Genomic DNA, 24,368 nt, shown 5'->3' with positions numbered 1-24,368 from the left:
GAAAGACTATATTCTGTAATGAACAAATGATCATGCTACATGTATGGCTTATTTATCACTTGACATACTGTTTACATTGGATGTTGGAGCAAATTTATGTTTCCTGCAGAGCAGATGGAGGTCAGCATCCATGGGCCTATCCGAGCTGTCAATCTCTCCATGACGTTATGTTATCACAATCACTTTCACCAAGAATGGAATAAACTGTAGGACTAACAGTACATTTCAGGATGATAGCCCACATCAAAAGCCTATAAAGTACATGCACTTTGGGCACAAGCCCATTTCATAATCGCCATAATGCTTATCACCCCTATCCGCAAGCAGTGGAACGCAGTTATACAGAAAATATTCACACTTTTAATGCCATTTCACTGGTCAATGTACCACAGCCGTTTGATATGTACATCTTATGTATCTCAACGTGAAGACAGAAAAATCCTGCACATGTGAAGCCACAATCACACAACACAATCTGCTGCATTAACTCATCAACGTGTATGAGTGGAATGAAAATAGGACATGTCAATTTCGTAAGCCGTGTCCAAATGACGTGATAAACAGCGCATTTAACATTTTAATTCAACTGGTTGATTTTAATGGGTCCAAAGCAGGATTTCTTCTAGAATAGTTTTGCTAAGTATTACAAACCTTGTTACAGCTTATGCATATTTGATGAGCTGTCACAGCCATTTACATCACTGTACGCCATATCTTTAATTTGTTTAAATTAATATATACATTATGTAGCTTTGAGCCTGCGTTATAAAAAAGGCCTGCAGTAAACTATGAGAAATTGAAAAATGGTCCCTATTTCACGGTATGTATGCTACATTAAGTAGAGGCAATGAAAATGTGACATGTTGTCGCTAGAGCTAGTATATGTACATGTACAGTATACCTTCATAATTCTTACACGAGTTGTGTCAAGACAATATCCCTCAAAGGAGCCTAGGCAACAGAGGCCTTACATAGCTCGGGGTAGCACACTGTATAGTGCTCAAGTTTTTGACTTGTACAGTAGCTGTAAAGCAGGTAGAGCCTACCTAGACACAAATGATCAGACTACTGAACGAATTCCCTCATTCCTAAATACTACGGCTTCAGGCAAATCTACTCATTGACTTGCTCTATCCACAGAGCTACGTTAGGTAAGGCACAGCATTTGATTTTCACCATGATCAAATCTTTCTATTCTTAGTCACGTTAACTATTAATCAAACAGACTGACTGTAACTTGATGAAGTTTGTATAAAAGGAACTGCCGTCCACATCCTATAAACATGAAGGCCTACATATAAATGTTTTCCAATGTGGGTGCTGCATATAATGGTATGTACAGCGTAATCCCTGATATTAATGATTAGTTTGCTGTTCATGAAAGCCGACCAACTACAGGACCCTCAAGGGTTAATTTGCTTTCTATTTCCAACTCACCTATTTCTTAAAGTTTCATGTCAAAGTGACATTTCCAAAACTTATCCTGACCACCATTGAAACATTTATCCCATCAACATGTGTTTTTGACTGAGTATTCTAAAATATCTCCATTTTGACAAAGTACAGATACTGATAATTTTCATCAATCTTAATACAGGCAATTGAATATGAAATTAATGTGATGAATCTGGTCTTAGGTCTGGGACAGCTTGTTTTATATATTGTATGTATTCATGTCCCAAAGTAAATGTCCTAAAACGTGAATGTGTCTTTTGTGTAGTGTCTTATCAGTTGAAATGTGCTTGATCACACGCCCCTAGTGATTTGATGTGCTTAATCGCATGTCTACTGGTGACTGAGATGTGCTTGATCCCATGTTAATGGTGATTTTAGATGTGCTTGATCACAAGTCACTCGTGACTGAGATGTGCTTGATCCCATGTTAATGGTGATTTTAGATGTGCTTGAACACAAGTCACTCGTGACTGAGATGTACTTGATAACATTACTGGTGACATCACATAATGTTCTTGGTCACACATCCCATGAGCTTGAACATGTAAGTTATTTCGTATGTGCTTGATCGCATATTCATGGTGATCTCACATGTGTTTGATCACATGTCAAGTAATTTCAAAAGTGCTTGATCACAAGTTACTAGTGACTTGAGATGTGCTTGATATTACATGTACATGTATGTTACTGGAGATTTGAGATGTGATGGATCACAGGTTACTGGTGATTTGAGATGTGCTTGGTCACATTACTGGTGATTCAAATCTTTTCTTCCTCACACTTGTTTCTGGCCGCTTCACATGTGCTTAAACATGTGGTAAGTTATTTCACATGTGCTTGATCGCATATTGCTCGTGATCTCACATGTGTTCGATCAAGTAATTTGAAAAGTGATTGATGAAAAGTTATTGGTGATTTGAGATGTCCATGATATCATGTACATGGTGATTTGAGGTGTGCTTGATCTACCAGCAATTAGACATGTGCTTGATCTAATGTTATAATAAAGGATATTGAGGATAGACGCAATTGTTTATTTGAAGATATACGAGCCCTATGTAAGCCATCTTTTGTATACTCTACGGAGTGCCAATGTAAGCCAAATGCAAAGTGCAGGAACAGGTAGTTGTTTGAACTAAAACTGATTGGTTCTACAGAATATAATTAATGGATCATTCGATCACAAAGATAAGGCAAATTAGTGCCCTGCATGCACTCTGAGAGGCACACACTAAACAAGCTTTTTATTACTTCATTGCTGAATACTCCAAGACAAGTGAATTTTTACAAAATAAACTGCTATACACACATGACTTCAGACAGTATACTATTGCTGTACATGCATGCAACAACCGGATTTCAACACATTGAGTTCTTTGATATCATTCTAAACATTTAATATTACATTGATACCACCAGTGACATTAAACAGATCATGACAATGAGCATTCAATGTTGAATTTAACAAAAATGCATTATATATTGTAAATCAGCTTAACAGTTTGTATTCAAAATGATCCTTGTTTGATTGAAATTTTGACCTTAAACTTTAACTGTTATTAGATGCTGACACTCATGACATGGTTATGGCATCAGGGCCATTTCTATAGAAAAAAAGAATGAAGGTTCTGATTCAAAACTTTAAGAGTGAAATTTTATAACACACACCATAAAATGACACTTTCTGACAAGTAGTAAATGAAATAGGCAGGTTTGATTTCAACGGCTGTGATTTACAAGCTGTTGAACTCCTTGCTACACATACAAGTTTTTTGAATTTGCTGGCCGTGTGTAAATGGTACCTCAGATACACATACATTGTCTTATCTTTGTCTTTGTACTATACAACCATTCTTTGACATCAATTAAATTTTCTCTTCATCATTATGACCACACTTTTTGTAAACCAACAGTAGCTCGTATATCCCAACATAGTATTGTGAACAGGTCTCCATGAGTTCATGGTATCCATGGGCTGTATTAAGACTATGCTGTACAAAAACACCTCACACAATGTCAATACCAAACCATTTTTTTTCTAATCCACCAAATAGCAAATTTATAAAGGAAAAAAAAGTTTTTAAAGCTCTCTATGTGAATAGAAAAACATATTTTCTAGAATGTCTGCCAGAAGCAAGAGGCAATAGAACACACCTGTGCTTGTATCAGCTGATAATCGGGACAGTTCCTCATGAATACAGATGATCTTAGCACCCACTCACCCCTACGGAACCTCTCTGAAAATGTCACCTCGCCCTTGGCTTTAGCTCCTAATAAAACCGTTTACAAGTAGTAAATGAAAAAAAATTTGTATGAAAACTAAACTTTTTTTTTTTGGTAAACCATCACATTTTTGTTCGATTTAAGTTTCTAGATAGATTTAATACAGGTTTATTAGTTTATAGGTTGCCTGAACATTTTCCGGAACTACAATGGCTCTGGCCATGGACGTAACCCCTCGCTGCATTTTGTACAGGAGAGCTTTACATTAAAACTATCCCTTAGATCCTCACCAATCTGGTAATCACCATTTTAAATAGCCAACAGGACATATTCATGACCCAGCTGCCATGTGCCATCACAACACTGCCTTTAATAGCATTATACTGTTGTGTAAATGTACCAGTCAGTCCCTATCTCTGAGAAAATGCATGTATACATTCAATATGAGTACCAAGGCTGGCTTTATGTGTTGCTGTAGGTGATGCCAGGCATACAGACAATGCCCCCAAAAGCCCTCAGGACAACTTTCAATGCTCTGTAAGTCTGACATACATCCATATACTGCATACATGTATATATACACATGAACTGTGTATGGCCAAATCTGGTAAACAGTAAAGTACATACAAGATCTTCAGTCTTGCATGACTGCCTGGGCGAGTTAGTGCATGTACATACATTGTACAATATATCATTTACTTTTCAAAGCAATAGGTCACCAGAACTGGTGGAAACATTTGACACAGATTTTATGAGATCTGGAGGTACCTGCATGTAAGGGTCATGTGGTTTTATCCTGTGCTAAATTAAAAGTGTTTCAGGCTGAGCTCCTTGCTTTCACATATCTACACTAACTTTAAAGCTCAGAAGTCAGCTCCTTATATATAAGGCAAGAAGCAAATTACACTGGGGTAACTGGAGTAACCCAAGAGATCAGCTCAATGCCTAAAGAAAATAAATAAATAAAAAAATTTCTGACTGGGTGATAAGATTATGCTGCATACACCACCCCCTACTCCTCACCACCCCAATCTTTTTTTTTAAGATGGTCTTATCTTTCTTATAATATTAAAAAACGTCATAACCTGATCAGTTCTAGAAAAGTAATGCATTTTTGTCTAATGTCTTCAGGATTCAATATCTGATTCATGAAAAGGTGCAACATGAAAACTGTACCTGTACCCTGTGTGTGAGCTAAATATTTATTGTAGACTTGAACTGAAAGCCAAACTGACTATTCATCTATTGCGCCAGTACCCAACACAGTATATATTAACACTCACAAGTATGTGTATATTCTTTTGAAATACTTTTTGGCAACATACTGTACGAATTACATTTTACAGGAAATGAATTAATGCAATCATGTCCCATGCCCTTAACATCAAATCTTGGCAGAAGCACTTCATAGTTTGTTTAGTTTATAAATAAATGAATGAATGAATGCTTAGGGTTTAAAGTCATATGTTAACAATATTTCAGTCATTTGATGAGTGAGTGAGCGAGTGAGTGAGTTAGTGCTTGGTGCACTTCCTCCTGAAGTGGACGATCTACCAACTGTGCTATCGTGGCCAATCAGTCATATCATGATGAGGAGTCATTAGATGTGTGTTCATACATATCAGGGTTCATACACCTTCAGGTAAGCTAATTCCATGACTTTTCCATGACTATCCTTGGCCAAAGTGACAGATTTCCATGACCCTTTCCTTATGCTTTTTGGCCACTAAATTGTCTTTACAGGACTTGGTGACAGCATTAGAGAATCTCTGGCCACCTCACCCACAGCCATAACAGTCTGTGCCCACATCAATGATAAGCTGCAGCCTTCGTGTACCTCACACATACATGTACTCTCATTCCACAACCAAGTCAAGCACAACTGATTATAAACTCACTTGGTTGCATGGTTTACACATTGATCTCTGGCCACCTCACCCACAACCAAGTCAAGCACAACTGATTATAAACTCACTTGGTTGCATGGTTTACACATTGATCTCTGGCCACCTCACCCACAACCAAGTCAAGCACAACTGATTATAAACTCACTTGATTGCATGGTTTACACATTGATCTCTGGCCACCTCACCCACAACCAAATCAAGCACAACAGATCATAAACTCACTTGGTTGCATGGTTTACACATTGATCTCTGGTCACCTCACCCACAATCAAGTCAAGCACAACTGATTATAAACTCACTTGGTTGCATGGTTTACACATTGATCTCTGGCCACCTCACCCACAACCAAGTCAAGCACAATGGATTATAAACTCACTTGGTTGCATGGTTTACACATTGATCTCTGGCCACCTCACCCACAACCAAATCAAGCACAACAGATCATAAACTCACTTGGTTGCATGGTTTACACATTGATCTCTGGCCACCTCACCCACAATCAAGTCAAGCACAACTGATCATAAACTCACTTGGTTGCATGGTTTACACATTGATCTCTGGCCACCTCACCCACAACCAAGTCAAGCACAAGGGATCATAAACTCACTTGGTTGCATGGTTTACACATTGATCTCTGGCCACCTCACCCACAACCAAGTCAAGCACAACTGATTATAAACTCACTTGGTTGCATGGTTTACACATTGATCTCTGGCCACCTCACCCACAACCAAGTCAAGCACAACGGATCATAAACTCACTTGGTTGTATGGTTTACACATTGATCTCTGGCCACCTCACCCACAACCAAGTCAAGCACAACTGATTATAAACTCACTTGGTTGCATGGTTTACACATTGATCTCTGGCCACCTCATCCACAACCAAGTCAAGCACAACTGATTATAAACTCACTTGGCTGCATGGTTTACACATTGATCTCTGGCTACCTCACCCACAACCAAGTCAAGCACAACTGATCATAAACTCACTTGGTTGCATGGTTTACACATTGATCTCTGGCCACCTCACCCACAACCAAGTCAAGCACAACTGATAATAAACTCACTTGGTTGCATGGTTTACACATTGACCTCTGGCCACCTCACCCACAACCAAGTCAAGCACAACTGATCATAAATTCACTTGGTTGCATGGTTTACACAATGATCTCTGGCCACCTCACCCACAACCAAGTCAAGCACAATTGATCATAAACTCACTTGGTTGCATGGTTTACACATTGATCTCTGGCCACCTCATCCACAACCAAATCAAGCACAACTGATCATAAACTCACTTGGTTGCATGGTTTACACATTGATCTCTGGCCACCTCACCCACAACCAAGTCAAGCACCACTGACTATAAACTCACTTGGTTGCATGGTTTACACATTGCATTTTAAATTTAAAAGGTTCAAGCCAGGAACAGATTGGCTGTGTGCTTGTTAGTATTATATAGTATACTATATTCACAAGTATATGTATACGCCTGACGTATCCTTTTGGTTTTATGCAATATTTAACAATTAATAGGACATACTGCCGATGTTGAAAAAAATTGTAGATTTATTTTAGATGTTGAGATGCAAGTTGAGACTTGCAGATGTCTACCGACACGTATCTAACTTTGAGTGAACAATGAAATGTTCAGTTTTATATTTCCTTTTGACCATTAAGTCACTCAAGTTACTCAAGTCACTGTATGTAGAAAGCCTGATCATGTTTCAGTCAGTTACCTCCCCTTGATGTCTTAGACAACGGTAGATGTTCAGCGAACTTGAAATGTCAGTATTGTGTTGCGACTGTGCAGCCTACAAAGTAACTACAGTTCTGTTATACAGATTGTTGGGAAATACGAATACTTTCGAAAACATTTTCAAAAGCAAGGAAGACAGTATTTGGTATAATTTGCTTTCAATGAATCATATTGTTTACATGTGCCATTCACAAGCAAACGTTGCATTGTGAGAATCTTTGTGCTGCCTTGTAAAATTCCATCTCATAGGCGGACAGTTAAGACCAGTGATGGATTTCCCCATATAATTCTACATTTCTCGGAAATATAGGCCCAGGAGATTTAGTTAGGAGCAAAATGCATCTCATTTTTGCATTCAGCTGAACCAACTGAAAAAAGCAGAATTTCTTTCGGCGGCATAAGGAAGCATTCCAGGGACATCCTACACGACACCTCACCCTCTCACATTATACTGTGTCGACCTGTCAATGTTTCCCCGCTCTAATCCATTCATATTCTCAAGTTCAACATTTTAAAGACTCTAAGCCAGAGGAAAGATAGTTTGATAAAGCATTACACCAATGTTTAACATTATTCCTTGCATACCACAAGAAACTTTTGGACCAGATTATTAACAGAGGGGAAAGGGAGGAAGAAAATTTATTTGTTCTCCACCTTTCCTCACTTCATCAACATCACAGAAGCTAATGGTTTTGTTTTCTTCTTTAATGACATGTCTTTCCCCCAGAATTTTACGTCTCTGCCTGCTGATAAATCCATTTTGTAAGCCAAAAAGATTACTGAGTTAGGCACACAACAATGGTAACGTGCTACCTATGACCCCTTACATTTGCCACTCAGTGCAGTCTTGATGACACTTTCATGTCATTACATGTCCACATATAAAATGGTTTGAAACCCCAACAACAGTACATCTGCTCTGACGTGATCATCGTACTGATTATATACTGACTCAAAAATATCTTTAAAATAACATACTCTGCCTTTTACCAACACTACATTTGTAAAATTCCATGACTTTCAGCCTAAAATATTAGTTTTCCAGATTTTCAAGGCCTGGATTTAAAATTCTCAAAATCCATAGCTTTCCAGGTGTTTTATGACCCATACGAACCCTGATATACTGTGTCTTCTTGTGGCAAGGCAAGACCATGCCACCAAAGTGCTACCACCACTGAAGTATCACGTCAAAGACACCCAACATGAAACCCAATCAAGTCACATTATACGGACACCTTGCCAACCAGTCCTAGCAGTTTCCTTGCTCTAACCTCTCAGTGCTGAGCCCCCAGCGAGGCAGTCTTTGGCATGAACCGACCTGGGTTTGATACCTGGTCTCGGAAATTTGAGGCAGATGCTCTAGCCATAAGGCCACCGGAGCTGTTTTTAGTTATGAGAAGAAGGTGCATCCACATGTATGCAAATATAATGAAAATGAGTTCAAATGACACTAAATGATACATGTACACACATGGATGTATGTTGGTTTCCACACACGAGTACCATTAGCACCTGGTATCTATCATAATTACATATACATGTACATAAATTAAATTTCCAAATTAAGATAATACTATAAAAATGCTTTTAAGCAACTGGATCTGGTGGTATTAAAATGCATACAATTTTTTTTAAGCTAGGGTATACAGAAAACACACAGGAAATTGTACATGTATGTTTATTTGTTAGTACATTTATGCATGCATGTACATGTATATCAGCGAAGTATACCATTAAGTTACATAAATATATATATATATATATATATATATATATATATATATAGCCCATAAACATACACAGTCTGAGAGAATTGATTGTCCTGTTCAGATCTGGGTAGTGGACTGTGACATCATGAAGCCATGCAATGAATTTCTGATGTCAGCAAGTGCAAAGTGTAGCCATAACAGTCTGTGCCCACATCAATGATAAGCTGCAGCCTTCGTGTACCTCACACATACATGTACTCTCATTCCACAACCCTTTCAAATATGAAGAGAGCAACTTTCAGCGCAATTTTTGCACATTCATACTTTGTTTTTGGAGACAAAACTACATTGGTTGGATTGACCAATTCCAGTGCTTCACAGAAAGCATAATCTTATCACTCTACACAGAACAAATGCCCCCAGAATATGCTTCAATAAACACATTACAAGCTTGCGAAAAGGTTGAAGAATTACAGTAGCTGTGTCCTCATCACTAGGATACTGTAAATCTAGAATGTACTTGTAGATGTTGTCAGTATTATGTACAGTAACATTACTTGACAAACATCACTCTTACTGCATACATGTACCTAAATTTGGATACAGCATAATGAAACAATCAAAGGATCAATCTGATCAATGTATTATCATTACAAAAATCACAGCAAACTGAAATCTAGACTTATAACATATAGAAGCATATTCAAAGCATCCCCATTTAACTTCAACACCTGTGCACAGCCTATCAATGCGAGCTGAGAAGTGAATTATATTATTGCACTCACAAATGCTTCAACCTTAGTGATAAGAAAACATTATGGTGAAATATATATGTATGTACAGGTCATGCAAAATCTAGAAAAAGTCACCAGGCTTCCCCTTTGTGACTTTCAGTAATTAAAGGTCTTAAATACATGTCAGCACATGTTTAAAGTCAGTCAGTGCACATTTTTGCACACACATTCCAGCACATCAATGGTCATGTAGTGGTACATGTATAGCTTATAATGGTCTTACGGGTGTTTACCTCCACTTCAAACTGACTTCAAACTAGAGGATACACGTACAGGATTATAGGGAGCATGAGAGATGCTGACTTCATCCATGTCAGCTGTGTACAGACTAGGGGATACATCTACATGTACAGGATTATAGGGAGCAGAAGAGATGCTAGCTTCATTCAATAGTATTTGTGTACAGACTGGGGGATACATGTACATCTACTGTTCATGTACAGTATTATGGGGAACAGGATATATGCTGGCTTCATCCATGGCAGCTGTGTACAGACTAGGGGATACATCTACATGTACAGGATTATAGGGAGCATGAGAGATGCTGACTTCATCCATGGCAGCTGTGTACAGACTAGGGGATACATCTACATGTACAGGATTATAGGGTACATGAGAGATGCTGACTTCATCCATGTCAGCTGTGTACAGACTGGGGGATACATCTACATGTACAGGATTATAGGGAGCAGAAAATATGCTAGCTTCATTCAATAGTATTTGTGTACAGATTGGGGGATACATGTACATCTACTGTACATGTACAGTATTATGGGGAACAGGATAGATGCTGGCTTCATCCATGGCAGTTGTGTACAGACTTGGGGATACATCTACATGTAGGATTATAGGGTGCATGATAGATGCTGGCTTCATCCATGGCAGCTGTGTACAGACTAGGGGATACATCTACATGTACAGGATTATAGGGAGCATGATAGATGCTGACTTCATCCATGTCAGCTGTGTACAGACTAGGGGATACATCTACATGTACAGGATTATAGGGTACATGAGAGATGCTAGCTTCATTCAATAGTATTTGTGTACAGACTGGGGGATACATCTACATGTACAGGATTACAGGGAGCAGAAAAGATGCTAGCTTCATTCAATAGTATTTGTGTACAGACTGGGAGATACATGTACATCTACTGTACATGTACAGTATTATGGGGAACAGGATTGATGCTAGCTTCATCCATGGCAGTTGTGTACAGACTTGGGGATACATCTACATGTAGGATTATAGGGGACATGAGAGATGCTGACTTCATCCATGTCAGCTGTGTACAGACTAGGGGATACATCTACATGTACAGAATTATAGGGAGCATGATAGATGCTGGCTTCATCCATGACAGACTGGGGGATACATCTACATGTACAGGATTATAGGAAGCAGAAGAGATGCTAGCTTCATTCAATAGTATTTGTGTACAGACTGGGAGATACATGTACATCTACTGTTCATGTACAGTATTATGGGGAACAGGATATATGCTGGCTTCATCCATGGCAGCTGTGTACAGACTAGGGGATATATCTACATCTACAGGGTTATAGGGAACATGATAGATGCAGGCTTCATCCATGGCAGCTGTGTACAGATTGGGGGATACATCTACATGTACAGGATTATAGGGAGCAGAAGAGATGCTAGCTTCATTCAATAGTATTTGTGTACAGACTGGGGGATACATGTACATCTACTGTTCATGTACAGTATTATGGGGAACAGGATAGATGCTAGCTTCATCCATGGCAGTTGTGTACAGACTTGGGGATACATTTACATGTAGGATTATAGGGGACATGAGAGATGCTGACTTCATCCATGTCAGCTGTGTACAGACTAGGGGATACATCTACATGTACAGGATTATAGGGAGCATGATAGATGCTGGCTTCATCCATGGCAGCTGTGTACAGACTAGGGGATATATCTACATGTATAGGATTATAGGGAACATGATAGATGCAGGCTTCATCCATGGCAGCTGTGTACAGACTGGGGGATACATCTACATGTACAGGATTATAGGGAGCAGAAGAGATGCTAGCTTCATTCAATAGTATTTGTGTACAGACTGGGGGATACATGTACATCTATTGTTTATGTACAGGATTATAGGGAGCATGAGAGATGCTGACTTCATCCATGGCAGCTGTGTACAGACTAGGGGATACATCTACATGTACAGGATTATAGGGTACATGAGAGATGCTGACTTCATCCATGGCAGCTGTGTACAGACTAGGGGATACATCTACATGTACAGGATTATAGGGTACATGAGAGATGCTGACTTCATCCATGTCAGCTGTGTACAGACTAGGGGATACATCTACATGTACAGGATTATAAGGAGCAGAAGAGATGCTAGCTTCATTCAATAGTATTTGTATACAGACTGGGGGATACAGGCTTGCAGGGAAGAGCACTGTTGGGGTTAAGATTGATGGACATATTCACTGCAGATATGTTTAGACTGAGAAATGCATACACATATTATAAGGAACAGGAAATGTTCAGCTATACCTGTACATGTATACATGTAGATCTAATATTTCACAACATATACCCCAATGCAAGACATGAACGGAACATGACAAAGCTTTTTTTTTAGCCACAGCTTACGTTGGCTTTATGTTTTTCACCACATTTTGTTTACATCCTGTTGTGTGTGTCACCTTGCACACATAAATGTACATATACAGGTTGATTCTACTTCACCCTGACAACTTTACACCCATCTCTGGCTGTACTCTAAACACTATAAATGCTGAAAACAGCAGACAGAACACCTTGCCCTAGCCCAATACAAGGACACTTGGTCAACCAACCCTTGCTGAATGCCACCTTTGGGTGTCTCTGTGTTGGCGCCAGTGTTCATTTATACATGTACATCATGTCTCTACATGTGTGCATATGTCATTGAGTTCTAGCAATACCTACAATAGAAAGATGCGAGATTGGAACGCTTGTCTAGCCTTGATATTTGGGATCACAGCCTATATCTGATAACCTGTATTCTGTCCTGATAAAAATAGCACTGGACTAAAAATATATAAAATAACTCATAAAAAGGGAACTGCAGTGCAAGCTACATGAATTTAATTAGCAGCAAATTCAGGTCCTGAATTATGCTATCCCAAAGGCAAAAATGCACATGAAGCCTCTAGTTAATTTTAACATGCAATTGTATTTGAAATCAGACTGAATTGACCTCTTTGACTGGTGAGCTAATGCAGACATGAGGACACACAAATTCAAAATGTACCTGAACTTGGAAGTTAAAAATTCATAAACTTTAACAGTGACTGCACCACAAAAAGTATTACTCATTTGCCCACTATCACACGCTTCACTGCTCAGGATTTACTCTCTACGCCGTACATCTTTTATAGTATTGTATTCCTGCATAAACCAGGATTCTGCTGGTGGACTAAGCATTCCTGAGGCCTGGTGAATTTGCATTGTTTTAATGTTATTGTATATTAAATGTGATGACAACACAGCATTTTGAGGAATTCTAATAATAAGCCGAACTACTCATAAAAATCTACTAGACGAATATCTGCCATATTCAATTCCCCAAACCAGGGTAAGACACGGAGCTGTTCGACCACTTTGTTCAAGCATATATACTCGTTTATTTATACATCAATTCAGAGTTCTTTCCCTTTACATATATCAGTGCATGTGTACTGTGCAGAGATTTCTGGTTAATCAGGTCAAGCCCTTAGCTCAGATTTTAAACTTGCATGTACCCTTCACAAAGTGTTACACAGAAGCTCAGTAACCCAGATGTACAGTACCTGCTTTTTTCATACATATGGAATGTTTGTTAGCACCAAACCTTGAGTAGGTAACATACATGTAAGACACAGATGAAAATGGTGTTCCAACTGAATCACAAAAAAAATGCTCTTAACTCTCAACTACTGCCACAAAACTAAAATGTTTGTAAATCTAATTTTGATGCTGTAAATTTATGTTATGGTTTGTTTATATTTGATGATACATGTACCTTCAAACATATTATGCTTAATTGATGTCTTCTCTTTTCTTGTAAATATTGTCATCTTTGTCTGTATTATTGTATTATAAACTTGGGCTAAACTGTGATTCTATCACCAAACTACAGTAAATTTATTTGTTTTGCTGTCATTTGTATCTAATTATTTTGATGATTCCTTTGATATTATGTTACACAAAAGTCGATGTGTCTGTTTTCTCCTGTAAATATTGTAAGACAATGTATTATATAGAGGGCCTCTGGGAAGAACAGTTCTTGAGAACTGACAGAGCTATGCATAATTATCCTCTGAAAATAAATAAATAAATAAATAAATAAATACATACATACATACATACATACATACATACATACATGCATACATGCATGCATGCATGCATGCATGCATGTTTCTATTTGTCCTTGTTACTAACAATACAGACATGTATACAGTATCAGTGTGTAAATGAAAGCAGTACATCTGGCTCACCATAAAGGCTGTCTTACAGAGATTATAGCCTTGTGTGTCGTGTGTCTTACCGAGTACACTGAAGATACAAGAGTTTAACCCAGATGTCTACTATGTGAGGGCCATTCTGCATGAACATCCACACAGACTAGACATGTAGCAGTGTCATCTTATGTAATTGTTCAAAGCACACCAATTGCACTCGTGGCTAAGTGCAATGTGCTGCATGATTTACATGCATACATGTATGTACACTACATGTGTAGTAAATATTCAACCTTTTCAAGCATTAAAGCAATTTTTCAGTAGAAGTTACGCATACAATTATTATGAACATGATGCTAAAAATGATTTATTTGGGACATTAAAGATGCAAGCTTTATAAAATTTGCAAATTATTTTTCTAAACTCCAAATTCTCTCAGAATGTTTCAAAATATTGGTTGCAGAGGAGGTTGAAAGGGTTGACGAATAAGGGTGGGTGTACAAGAACAAGAAATACTAAGTGTAAATGAGGGTCCTCCTTTCTCTTTGTACTGTGGTGAACTTTGCTGACTTTAAAGGGATGCCTACAAAAGAAGACACAGTAGCTGAATTTCCCTCTGATGCCAGTAAGCATGTACACTTCTGTCCCAAAGTGCCAGTCACAGAGTCAAACATGTTGCTTTAGTCAAGCATGACTGATGAACACATACACGTACATTCTAAATTATGCAACCAGACATATATTCCTGCCATTCAGGATAATTGAATATCACATGATTAACATTTTCATTCCAGTCACATTGAAAGTAAATACATCCCTGGCCCAACATCCTGAAATGTAATTAACTACTAAATATCACATCATACTGGGATACAGGAAGTGATTTGTCATTCACAAAAAATGAAATATCACCAAATTATGGAAGTATTCACTGTATTAAGTCTTGCACATTTTGAACGACAACAAGTGTTTTGTTCCCGTTTATCTGACTAGTCTTATTTACAATGCTGTATTTATGTAAGTAAAGTATGTTTCATTTATGTACTTGACAAATATATTTGCCTGGCACTGATATCTACTTGTACATATTTCGATACACATTTCACAGACTCACATGTACATGTGTATACTAATGCCTATGCATCTCTATTTATTCAACTGTTCATTTATTTGACTGTTGCTTGATGCCACACTGATTTATATCTATGATTTATAGGCAGGCTGAATCTTTTTCCCATATTGTTGGAGGATATTAAAATAAAACTGACCAATCCATTAATTCATGGGAAATGTGGACTGTTTTAACAAGTTTTCCCCTTGAAGACTTGTCTACTCTATCAGAAAACCTTAAAAACCTTTCCCACATGTGAGGAAAGATCTGCACATCCATACATAATGGTTTCCAATGAACATTGCACAACAATACGACAACCCCAGCCAGGAGCCTCTTGTCTGATTACTGCCATCATGAGATTGGGGGAATCTACAAATTCAGTCACAAATACTGAACTATATACATGTATCTCAATAGTCAGGTTTATGTACATACACTGTACGTACATACGCTTGGGGATTAATGTCGTACTTAACAAGTTTTCAGTCATATGACAATGAGGAGTCAGTCGATGTGTGTACTTATACTGTGTCTTCTTGTCATGCTTGTGGCAGAGTGAGTCCATGCTGCCAAAGTGCTGCTGTCTATGAAGTATCATGCCAAAGACACCAAACATGACACCCCATCCCATCGTATTATACTGACACCGGGCCAATCAGTCCTGTTTTCTTCCTCTAACATCTCACTACTGAAGTCCTAAGGTACATTTTAAATTAAAAAAATAATTCAGAAGTCCATCTATCACAGCCCATATACCAAAACAAGGATGTATTCAAATAGAACAATGCCCCAGAATAGGCTAAAAAATAAATAAAAAAATAAATCTCAACCTCCCTACAATATTTTCAACACTGGGTCTATAGATCAGGTGAAACAAACATTTTTTGAAGGATAGCCTAAACATTATACTGACAAATAAAAACAATGGCATGGTAGAACTTTTTGAGGACACCATTTACACCTTCTTCATCAATAACTGGCAATGATGAACAACTGATTCTGCTTTAGGTCAATCACACATTATTCCTGATACCACCCTACCAGTCATCCAAAATATGGTGATGGGAAATCAGGAATCCTGAGTCATTGGCCTTAACAATTGCTGGTATGGCTGACATCATGGCCATCAAACCTACAGAACAGCCAAATCCTAGCCGAATACCCTGTACCATTCGTGGTCGACATGTATGCAGACAGTCCGCCCATCATACGAGGCCCCTGAATCAGTCCCTACTGCCATCCTGACATGATCGTTTGCCCTTAGTGGAACCATCATGGTACCATCACTGGCATATCCTAGGCTCTTGATCAGAATTTGCCAGTTTTCATGCTGTTTACGCCAAATTCAAAGAGAGGTATTTCTTCCCACTTGACAATTTCTCGCAAAATTCGAATCTATAGCATCAGATCCTACGCCCATGATGTATTGATAATCGAACATAATCATGGTCGACCCACTATACAAGGACCGCGCAGCTATGATGGACATAGGATATTCGGCTAGTATCTGGCTGTATTGTACTGTACCCAAAAGTCATGAGAACCTTGTAAAGAAGTATACGTCATTACAGAGAGCTCTTACCGACAGTAAATACATGTACTAGTAAAATCGGGCATACAACATGTACTGGTAAAATCAGGTTTACAACTTGTAAAATCGAGTTTACAACATGTACTGGTAAAATCGGGTTTACAACAAGTACTGGTAAAATTGGATTTACAACACGTACTTTAAGAGATAACAAAACATATCTGCACTCCCACAGGTACACCTGGGATCAAAACATTTAATCAAAAATACTTTCAAATATCAAACAGATGACGTGACACAGTGACAGTAGTCAACAGGATATTGTCAAAACCAAAGAATGTCACTGAATAATTTAAGACCTAGCATGGTTGGCACAGCTCAAAAATGATAGAATTCAAATAATATATCCTGAAAATTAAAAAAAAAAAAATTATCTGGTCCTTAGTTAAGCTCAGCAATTTTTAGTCAAGGAGTAAATGACTCCCAGGTGAAAAAAACATCTAATATAAACCATTCACTGCACACCTAATATGGATATGCACAAATGCATTAAAAGCAAATGAATCTCACACCATGTTGGCTTGGAATTACCAACAGTACACAAACACAACTCAACTCACCAAAGCGGTAAGAATTATACATGTACGTCCTTCAAAACACTTTGCTTCCACTTCCTTAGCAGAAATTCATTCAGTACCCAACACAGATGAACTCTAAGTTTTCATGAATATTTATGAGATGTTATCTGAGTTGGTGTACTTATTGATCATGAGTGTGTACTAATGAACTGATCAATGTCAACATTACTCTATGTGATTAAGTGATCTCTGTTATTTACACACTAATGAACTGATCAATGTCAACATTACTCTATGTGATTAAGTGATCTTCTCTGCTATTTACACACCCACGAACTGATCAATGTCAACATCACTCTATGTGATTAAGTGATCTTCTCTGCTATTTACACAATAACGAACTGATCAATGTCAACATTACTCTATGTGATTAAGTGATCTTCTCTGCTATTTACACACTAACGAACTGATCAATGTCAACATTACTCTATGCGATTAAGTGATCTTCTCTGCTATTTACACAATAACGAACTGATCAATGTCAACATTATTCCATGTGATTAAGTGATCTTCTCTGCTATTTACACACTAGCGAACTGATCAATGCCAACATTACTCCATGTGATTAAGTGATCTTCTCTGCTATTTACAGGCTAACGGACTGATCAATGTTAACATTACTCCATGTGATTAAGTGATCTTCTGTGTTATTGTCAGGCTGCTTTTGTAAGAACTTCTGTTGTGACACTTACTACCACTGTATACAAGAAAAAAGCGAGTCACTTGTACAGTATACATGTAAATGCATACTAACAATCAATCAATCAGACAATAATCAATGAGACCTCCAAATGCTGACCACAGTTTAATCATATCAGTGAATGGTGTTATCATTTACTGTTACAAGCAGTATTCACATTAGCTTCTGATGCAATAGCAAACCTACACAACAGCCACTTGAGCTGTTTAAATAACAACTTGCAACTTTATCTTTAGTTCTTCACTTTGCAGTAAATAGTTACATTTAATACACTACATTTTATCCTGGTTGCTTGGCAACAGATGTCAAAGGGACTAGCTGTGAAAGCATATTAAAAGCTTAGCAACCTTATATCACCGTTAACTGAAAAGGCTTCTGACAGGTTTCAAATGGTGTCTGGATCTTTCATAATGTTGCTTTCTCAATATATTGAGGTACATGAAAATTGTGCAACCACAGTCACAGTATTCCCTTAACATGGGAAAGTTTTTCCTTGTTTTTACCTTTGATTCATGTAATGGTAAACAATATAGCAGAAGGAATGTGCACTGCAGACACTTCAGCCTTGTTCTGGGTTCATTGCTGGCTTCCTTCAACATACACATATAGAAGATTAAAGGAATTCTGACACACAACTAAAATAGACAATACTTTAAAATTAAAATATTTACAAAGCTTTGATAACCCCAGCTTTGATGATGCTGAATAAATATCACCAAGGTAACCCATAAAAAACAAAGAGTACAACAAAAATTACATTTCATAAATCATTTGATCTACTTTTCAGTAAATACACTAGTGCAGAAGACGACATGTTTAAAGTCATCGGGGGATCATGTTACATAGCATTCCCAACAGGTATATGCAACAACCAAACACAAAGATGGACACAATCTAGGTAAATAGTAAGGATTATGAAAGCAAATAAACCTCATCAATCCAGGCCTCACAAAGGGTTTAATCTATTCATAAACTTATATTCTCAAATTTAATCTCAGATTTTAAATCCTATCAGGTCTATATCTTATTAATCAGATTTATATTCCTTCAATTGCCCATCAATGCAACAGATATACAACAGTTTCCCCTTCTTATCAAATTTATAAAAAAGATGTACTTTCCTCCTTACTGATTGCTCAGAACAAAGGAAATTACATGGCAAGTTTCATAATTGCATATCCTATTTACCAGCAAATTTATTTTGAATGGTTTTAGGTGGTTGAAAGAAAAAACAACAAATGTCTGATTTGAAAGCACGTACATGAGCTGTACTTTGATATCAATTTATGTGAAAACATTACTACTTAACAACACCTTGCACTTACATTTACAAGTAAACTTGTTCTTGAAAACATTGAGTGACTGAATCATTTCCAAGAAAACATAAGAAAGTACAATGAACTAATGTGAGGTTACAATTGATCAGACTAAACCTTAATATGTGATGACAGTATTTAATAACTATTATTTATCAAAATGGTTTGGCTCTAATTCTTTGATCAAAATCCAGGTCGTGGAACACATCTCTATGACAACCGATATCATGCAATAAAGTGCCAGGTGCAAGAGAGAGGACTTCAAAAACATACATGCGCTGAATAAGACAGCTACATGTAAATCTAGACTTTAAACTCAGACAATACACCAAAGAATTTATCTGTTGGTCTTAACAGTCATCATCGGAGGATACAACAGCCAACACAATGTGTCACTCTGCAATGTTTCTTAAAATGTGACTTCAATCCCTTGATGGACTTTTCTGTGTGATGGTGGTTGTAGATATTCAATTGAAACTGATTTGACTTGATTGCTGTGATTGTCTTGTGTTTATTTGCCCTGTGTTGAGACAAATACATCTAAAACCTAAGTTTAGGAAAAACATTAAGTATATCAAGGGCAACCCACATGTTATTTGTACAATGGCAGTCTACTTGTTATTCTTCAGTCCATATATGAATTTATACAAAGCAAATAAAAAGGCTTAATTTTATAAATGAAAATCTGATAGTGTGTATTAAAGGGGAATGGTCATGCACTTTTATGTATCTATTGCGTGTAAAACTTATGAGTGTCTTGTCTATAGTCTCACCAAGTAAAGTGCTTTGATTTCCATTCTGATAGGGATGAATCTGGTAAATTGCCGATTTTACCTGAGAAAAAAAACTCCCAAATCAATCACAGCTTCTGTTTATTTTATGGAGTAACAGGTGAGGATATCAAACATTAAGTTACTGTTGTTATACTTCATTACTGAAATGGGCAAATAAACGAATAAATATGGGTTATTCAGCTGTGCTATAAATGATACACACAAAGCACTAATAGTGTATTTCCCAGCCAGAATATACGAGTAGGCAGAATACAGGGCAACTTCAAATTTGTGCACTTTCCTCCCTTCCTTACAGGAGCTATATTTGCTTCAAAGCCTCATAGAAAAAAAGAGCACTTTCAAAAAATGTTGAATCTACAAAAAATAAAAATTTGTAAGGTTCTGTAGTCACTTTATTGCACTTGTGATTTTATAACATTTTTTGCAAATGACCGTTAACTGTTCAATGAGTGAGTGAGTGTTTGGGGTTTAACATCATACTCAACAATTTTTCAGTCATGATGACGAAGAAATCCTTCGGCTGTATGTAATGTGCAGGACGGATTTCCAACACTCTTTTATCTTGTGCTGCTTCACTGAGATGGCTTACCGAAGACAAATAAGCCTCCCCGCCCAAGCCATTATACTGATACGGGTCAACCAGTTGTTGCACTATCCCCTTCATGCTGAACGCCAAGCGAGGAAGTTACAATTTCCTCTTTTAAAGTCTTAGTTGTGACTTGACCCAGGATTGATCTGGATCTACAGCTCCCGAAGCAGACGCTCTACCAACTGTGCTATCCACACCGGTAACTGTTTATTGAACACAGTACACTGAACAAAACATACTAAACCTGCAGACATTGCACAAAACTTCCACCACCTTCATTACCCTATTAAATGGTTAAGAACAGAACTACTATCACAAAAACATATCCCTGATCAGCAAAATATCACTGTACCTGAGTAAGGCCAAAATTAAAATATTATATGTTTGATGACCCTTCAAAAAGAAATTCTTTTTTCCTGTTTTTACAGATGCCAATTTGTTTGACTTCATTTGATATATTTTTTCCTTGTCGATAGTTTGAAATGACATTCTGTTTATACAGGTGATGGGCGCCCTTTCGAGACACACAATTTCTGAAAATCTGGTCTAAGGATGGCTTATATTTACTAATACGCGGAGGTGGCTGCGACCCTTAGCCCGGACGATTGTGCAACCGATTATGACAATGTATCAGTATTCAGCTACCCCATCGGCAAATCTTGCTGCATATGCAATACTTAGCATCCAAATCCACTTAATACATGGTATGTCCGCAAGCTAAGACATTTATGCACCTTTTGCAACCATTGACAGTGACCTTTATTCCATCTTTCCTCAGAAAATCTCAGTTGAATTCGAAAACAAGGCCTGCTCTGAGCTACTCACCACCTGTTGCCATCTACGTAATTGGCCCAAATTGGTACGTAATTCACGATGTCTATAGAAATTCTGACATTATGTAAAAATACATCAAATTATTTAGGTATTCCAATCTATAGAACACCTCAGCACGCAAAGGTGGACAACGATGTTGTTTTGAAAGCTAACTGCTGAGTGAAGTACAAAGTATGAAGTGCCAGATGCTTTTAAAATGACAAGAAATTAATGCTGTGACTGCAAGGGTTTTTTTTTTTTTTTTTTTTTTTTGACCATCTAAACGTCAACCCCATGTGCACACGTGAAGCGTGCAAAAACAATTGCTGCACATTTGTGAGTAGTTGAGGTTGTCAAGATTTGAATCTATAGGGCCCAAAAAGGAAGGTCTATGACCTTCAGTCAGAAATGACTTTATGGAATCAGCCCCAGATGTTAGAGTAATCGTTGCTATTACATTGTACAACTGATTTTTCCAACATACATTTATGTATGTATGTATGTATGCTTGGGGTTTAACGTCATACTTAATTTTTTAGACTTATGACGACAAGGAATCATAAGGTGTGTGCACATATATCATGTCTTCTTGTGGCATAGCAAGTCCATCCTGCCAAAGTGCTGCTCCTACTGAAGTATCATGCTGAAGACAACAGACATGACACCAGGCCAACAAGTCATCTTTCCTTGCTCTAACCTCTCACTGCTGAGCGCCAAGCGAGGCGGCAGCAAGTACCATTTTTAACATCTTTGTTATGACCCAACCCGGGTCTGATCCCTTAGGTCTCCCATCTTCGAGGCAGACACTCTAACCATTACGCCACCCAAGTGGTGTGAAGTGTATGAGCAGTATGTGCATGTACATGCAAATATAACAAAACTGATTTCAAAAAGACACTAGATGATACACGTGAGACACATGAATATATGCTGAAACATATGACAAAGATGAAGTTTTCAGCACTTGCATGAACATTCATTAATTTTGGAAGTCTACTGTACATTTGTGACACATACAACATACATCACTGATGGCTATCTGCTGTTACTAGTTGCTATGGAAATGATTAAACTATAACTATATGTGACAGTACAATAAATATGTACAAGACATACAATATGGAAGATGCATGCATTCTGTAAGACAGCCTGGAAATTGGAGACCACAAGCATGGCCTTAGCGGGGGTGGGGACAAAATGGTTTTCCCATGTTGAAGCACAGGGAAAAGGGCCTATGCTGGCCAGTATGTCAGCAGTCAGTTAGCCCTGGTTGTATAGTTCTACCGAAATCCTTGACTATCTTGAAAGCTGAATATTGTAAAAAAACATGCAACGAATACACTATCACTGACTGGGACTAAAAAAAAAAAAGCTGTTTTCTATGCTATAAGGTTAAGAGGACATTTTTTTCATTCATGGCGTCTGTTACTAAAGAGATCATGTGATCACCAGCTTCCAGACAATATCATTAATCCCGATGGACCATCACAGTATGACATTCGCTTTAGCAGGTATAGAAATCTTTTTTTATGATGGTGCTTGCTCTAAACCTTACAGCCATGAAGCCATGAAAGGCTTATGCTATCGTCATGCATTCCCTTAGGACCAAAAACAGCACAAGTTGTCAGAGTTCATGGGCCACCCCTGCGCTTCTGTTCTCACTTTATATTGGATATTTAGGCCTAATATTCATATTATATTCACTCATTTTTGTGTTGTTTCATGAACGAAAAAAAAAACAACAAAACAAAAACTAATGAAAGTCTTGGTAAAAAGAATAAAACATGTATTACCGACGCTGTTTATATTGTAAATTGTGTAATTTATAGCCTAATAAAGTGACCAACTCCTCGGGAAATCGCGAGTAGTTAAAGGATAAGTAACTATAAGTCAAGCCTTGTAAAGTACATTTGCTATATAACAACAAGCCAAAAGATTCGGTGGAATGGCACCTCATACTGGACTCTTCGTCATGACAAGATAGCCTGATATATTTTATACATCATATTAACACATTTCCAAAAAAAAAAGAAGTAAGTGCACACCTCCCAGTTCAAGCAACGAAGTGTCTTCAAAGACAACATTGTCACTAAACGTAAAAATCTTTAAAAACACACATCTCAATGATACTTGTGTGAGTTGTTCATAATGTAAGGCATTACTGAACACGTTACAGAATAAAAGTCGTTTAGAAATGCAACATAAGTCATTTTTGTCTTACCCCGTCGGCCATGTTGACTTCCACTTGTGGTGTAAATGAACGTAGATGTATTCTCCGCGTTGTGAGATTTTTCCAAATGCATATTTATAACGCTTGTGTGAAAACCAGAATCACAAGGCAAGTCGTCAATTGGGTCAAGAACGCGTCAGTCTCAGCAAACTCTCCAGTAAGGGAGATTTGATGCATTCTTCAGGTCACATACGAGGGTCGCACGGTGCACATCGACATTCGAAACGTTCAGTTGGGTTTGTTACACTCGTGGTTAACTGGAAGACGCTTGTTTTTGAATGTAAAATGCAAAATACATTCACGAAGAAAATAAGAAGA

At 37.7% G+C, this 24,368-nt stretch overlaps 1 protein-coding gene across 2 annotated transcripts in view; it reads right to left on the bottom strand.

The window, feature by feature from the left end:
• Positions 1–24,080, bottom strand: part of LOC135469329 (nuclear hormone receptor HR96-like) — a 41,976-nt gene extending 17,896 nt beyond the window's left edge. Inside the window, exon 1 of one of the 2 annotated variants that reach the window (XM_064747951.1) lies at positions 24,042–24,080. In XM_064747951.1, the coding sequence (XP_064604021.1) occupies positions 24,042–24,053 (12 nt within the window). In that variant the 5' untranslated portion in view covers positions 24,054–24,080. Of the gene's footprint in view, positions 1–18,811; positions 18,898–24,041 lie in introns of those variants that run through there. The other variant, XM_064747953.1, reaches the window with a different exon arrangement.
• Positions 24,081–24,368: the final 288 nt, after the last annotated feature.

This window comes from Liolophura sinensis, chromosome 6 (assembly GCF_032854445.1).
Source record: "Liolophura sinensis isolate JHLJ2023 chromosome 6, CUHK_Ljap_v2, whole genome shotgun sequence".
Taxonomy (NCBI): domain Eukaryota; kingdom Metazoa; phylum Mollusca; class Polyplacophora; order Chitonida; family Chitonidae; genus Liolophura; species Liolophura sinensis.
Note: the sequence above shows the minus strand (reverse complement) of the source record. Positions and strands in the feature narration are given on the sequence as shown.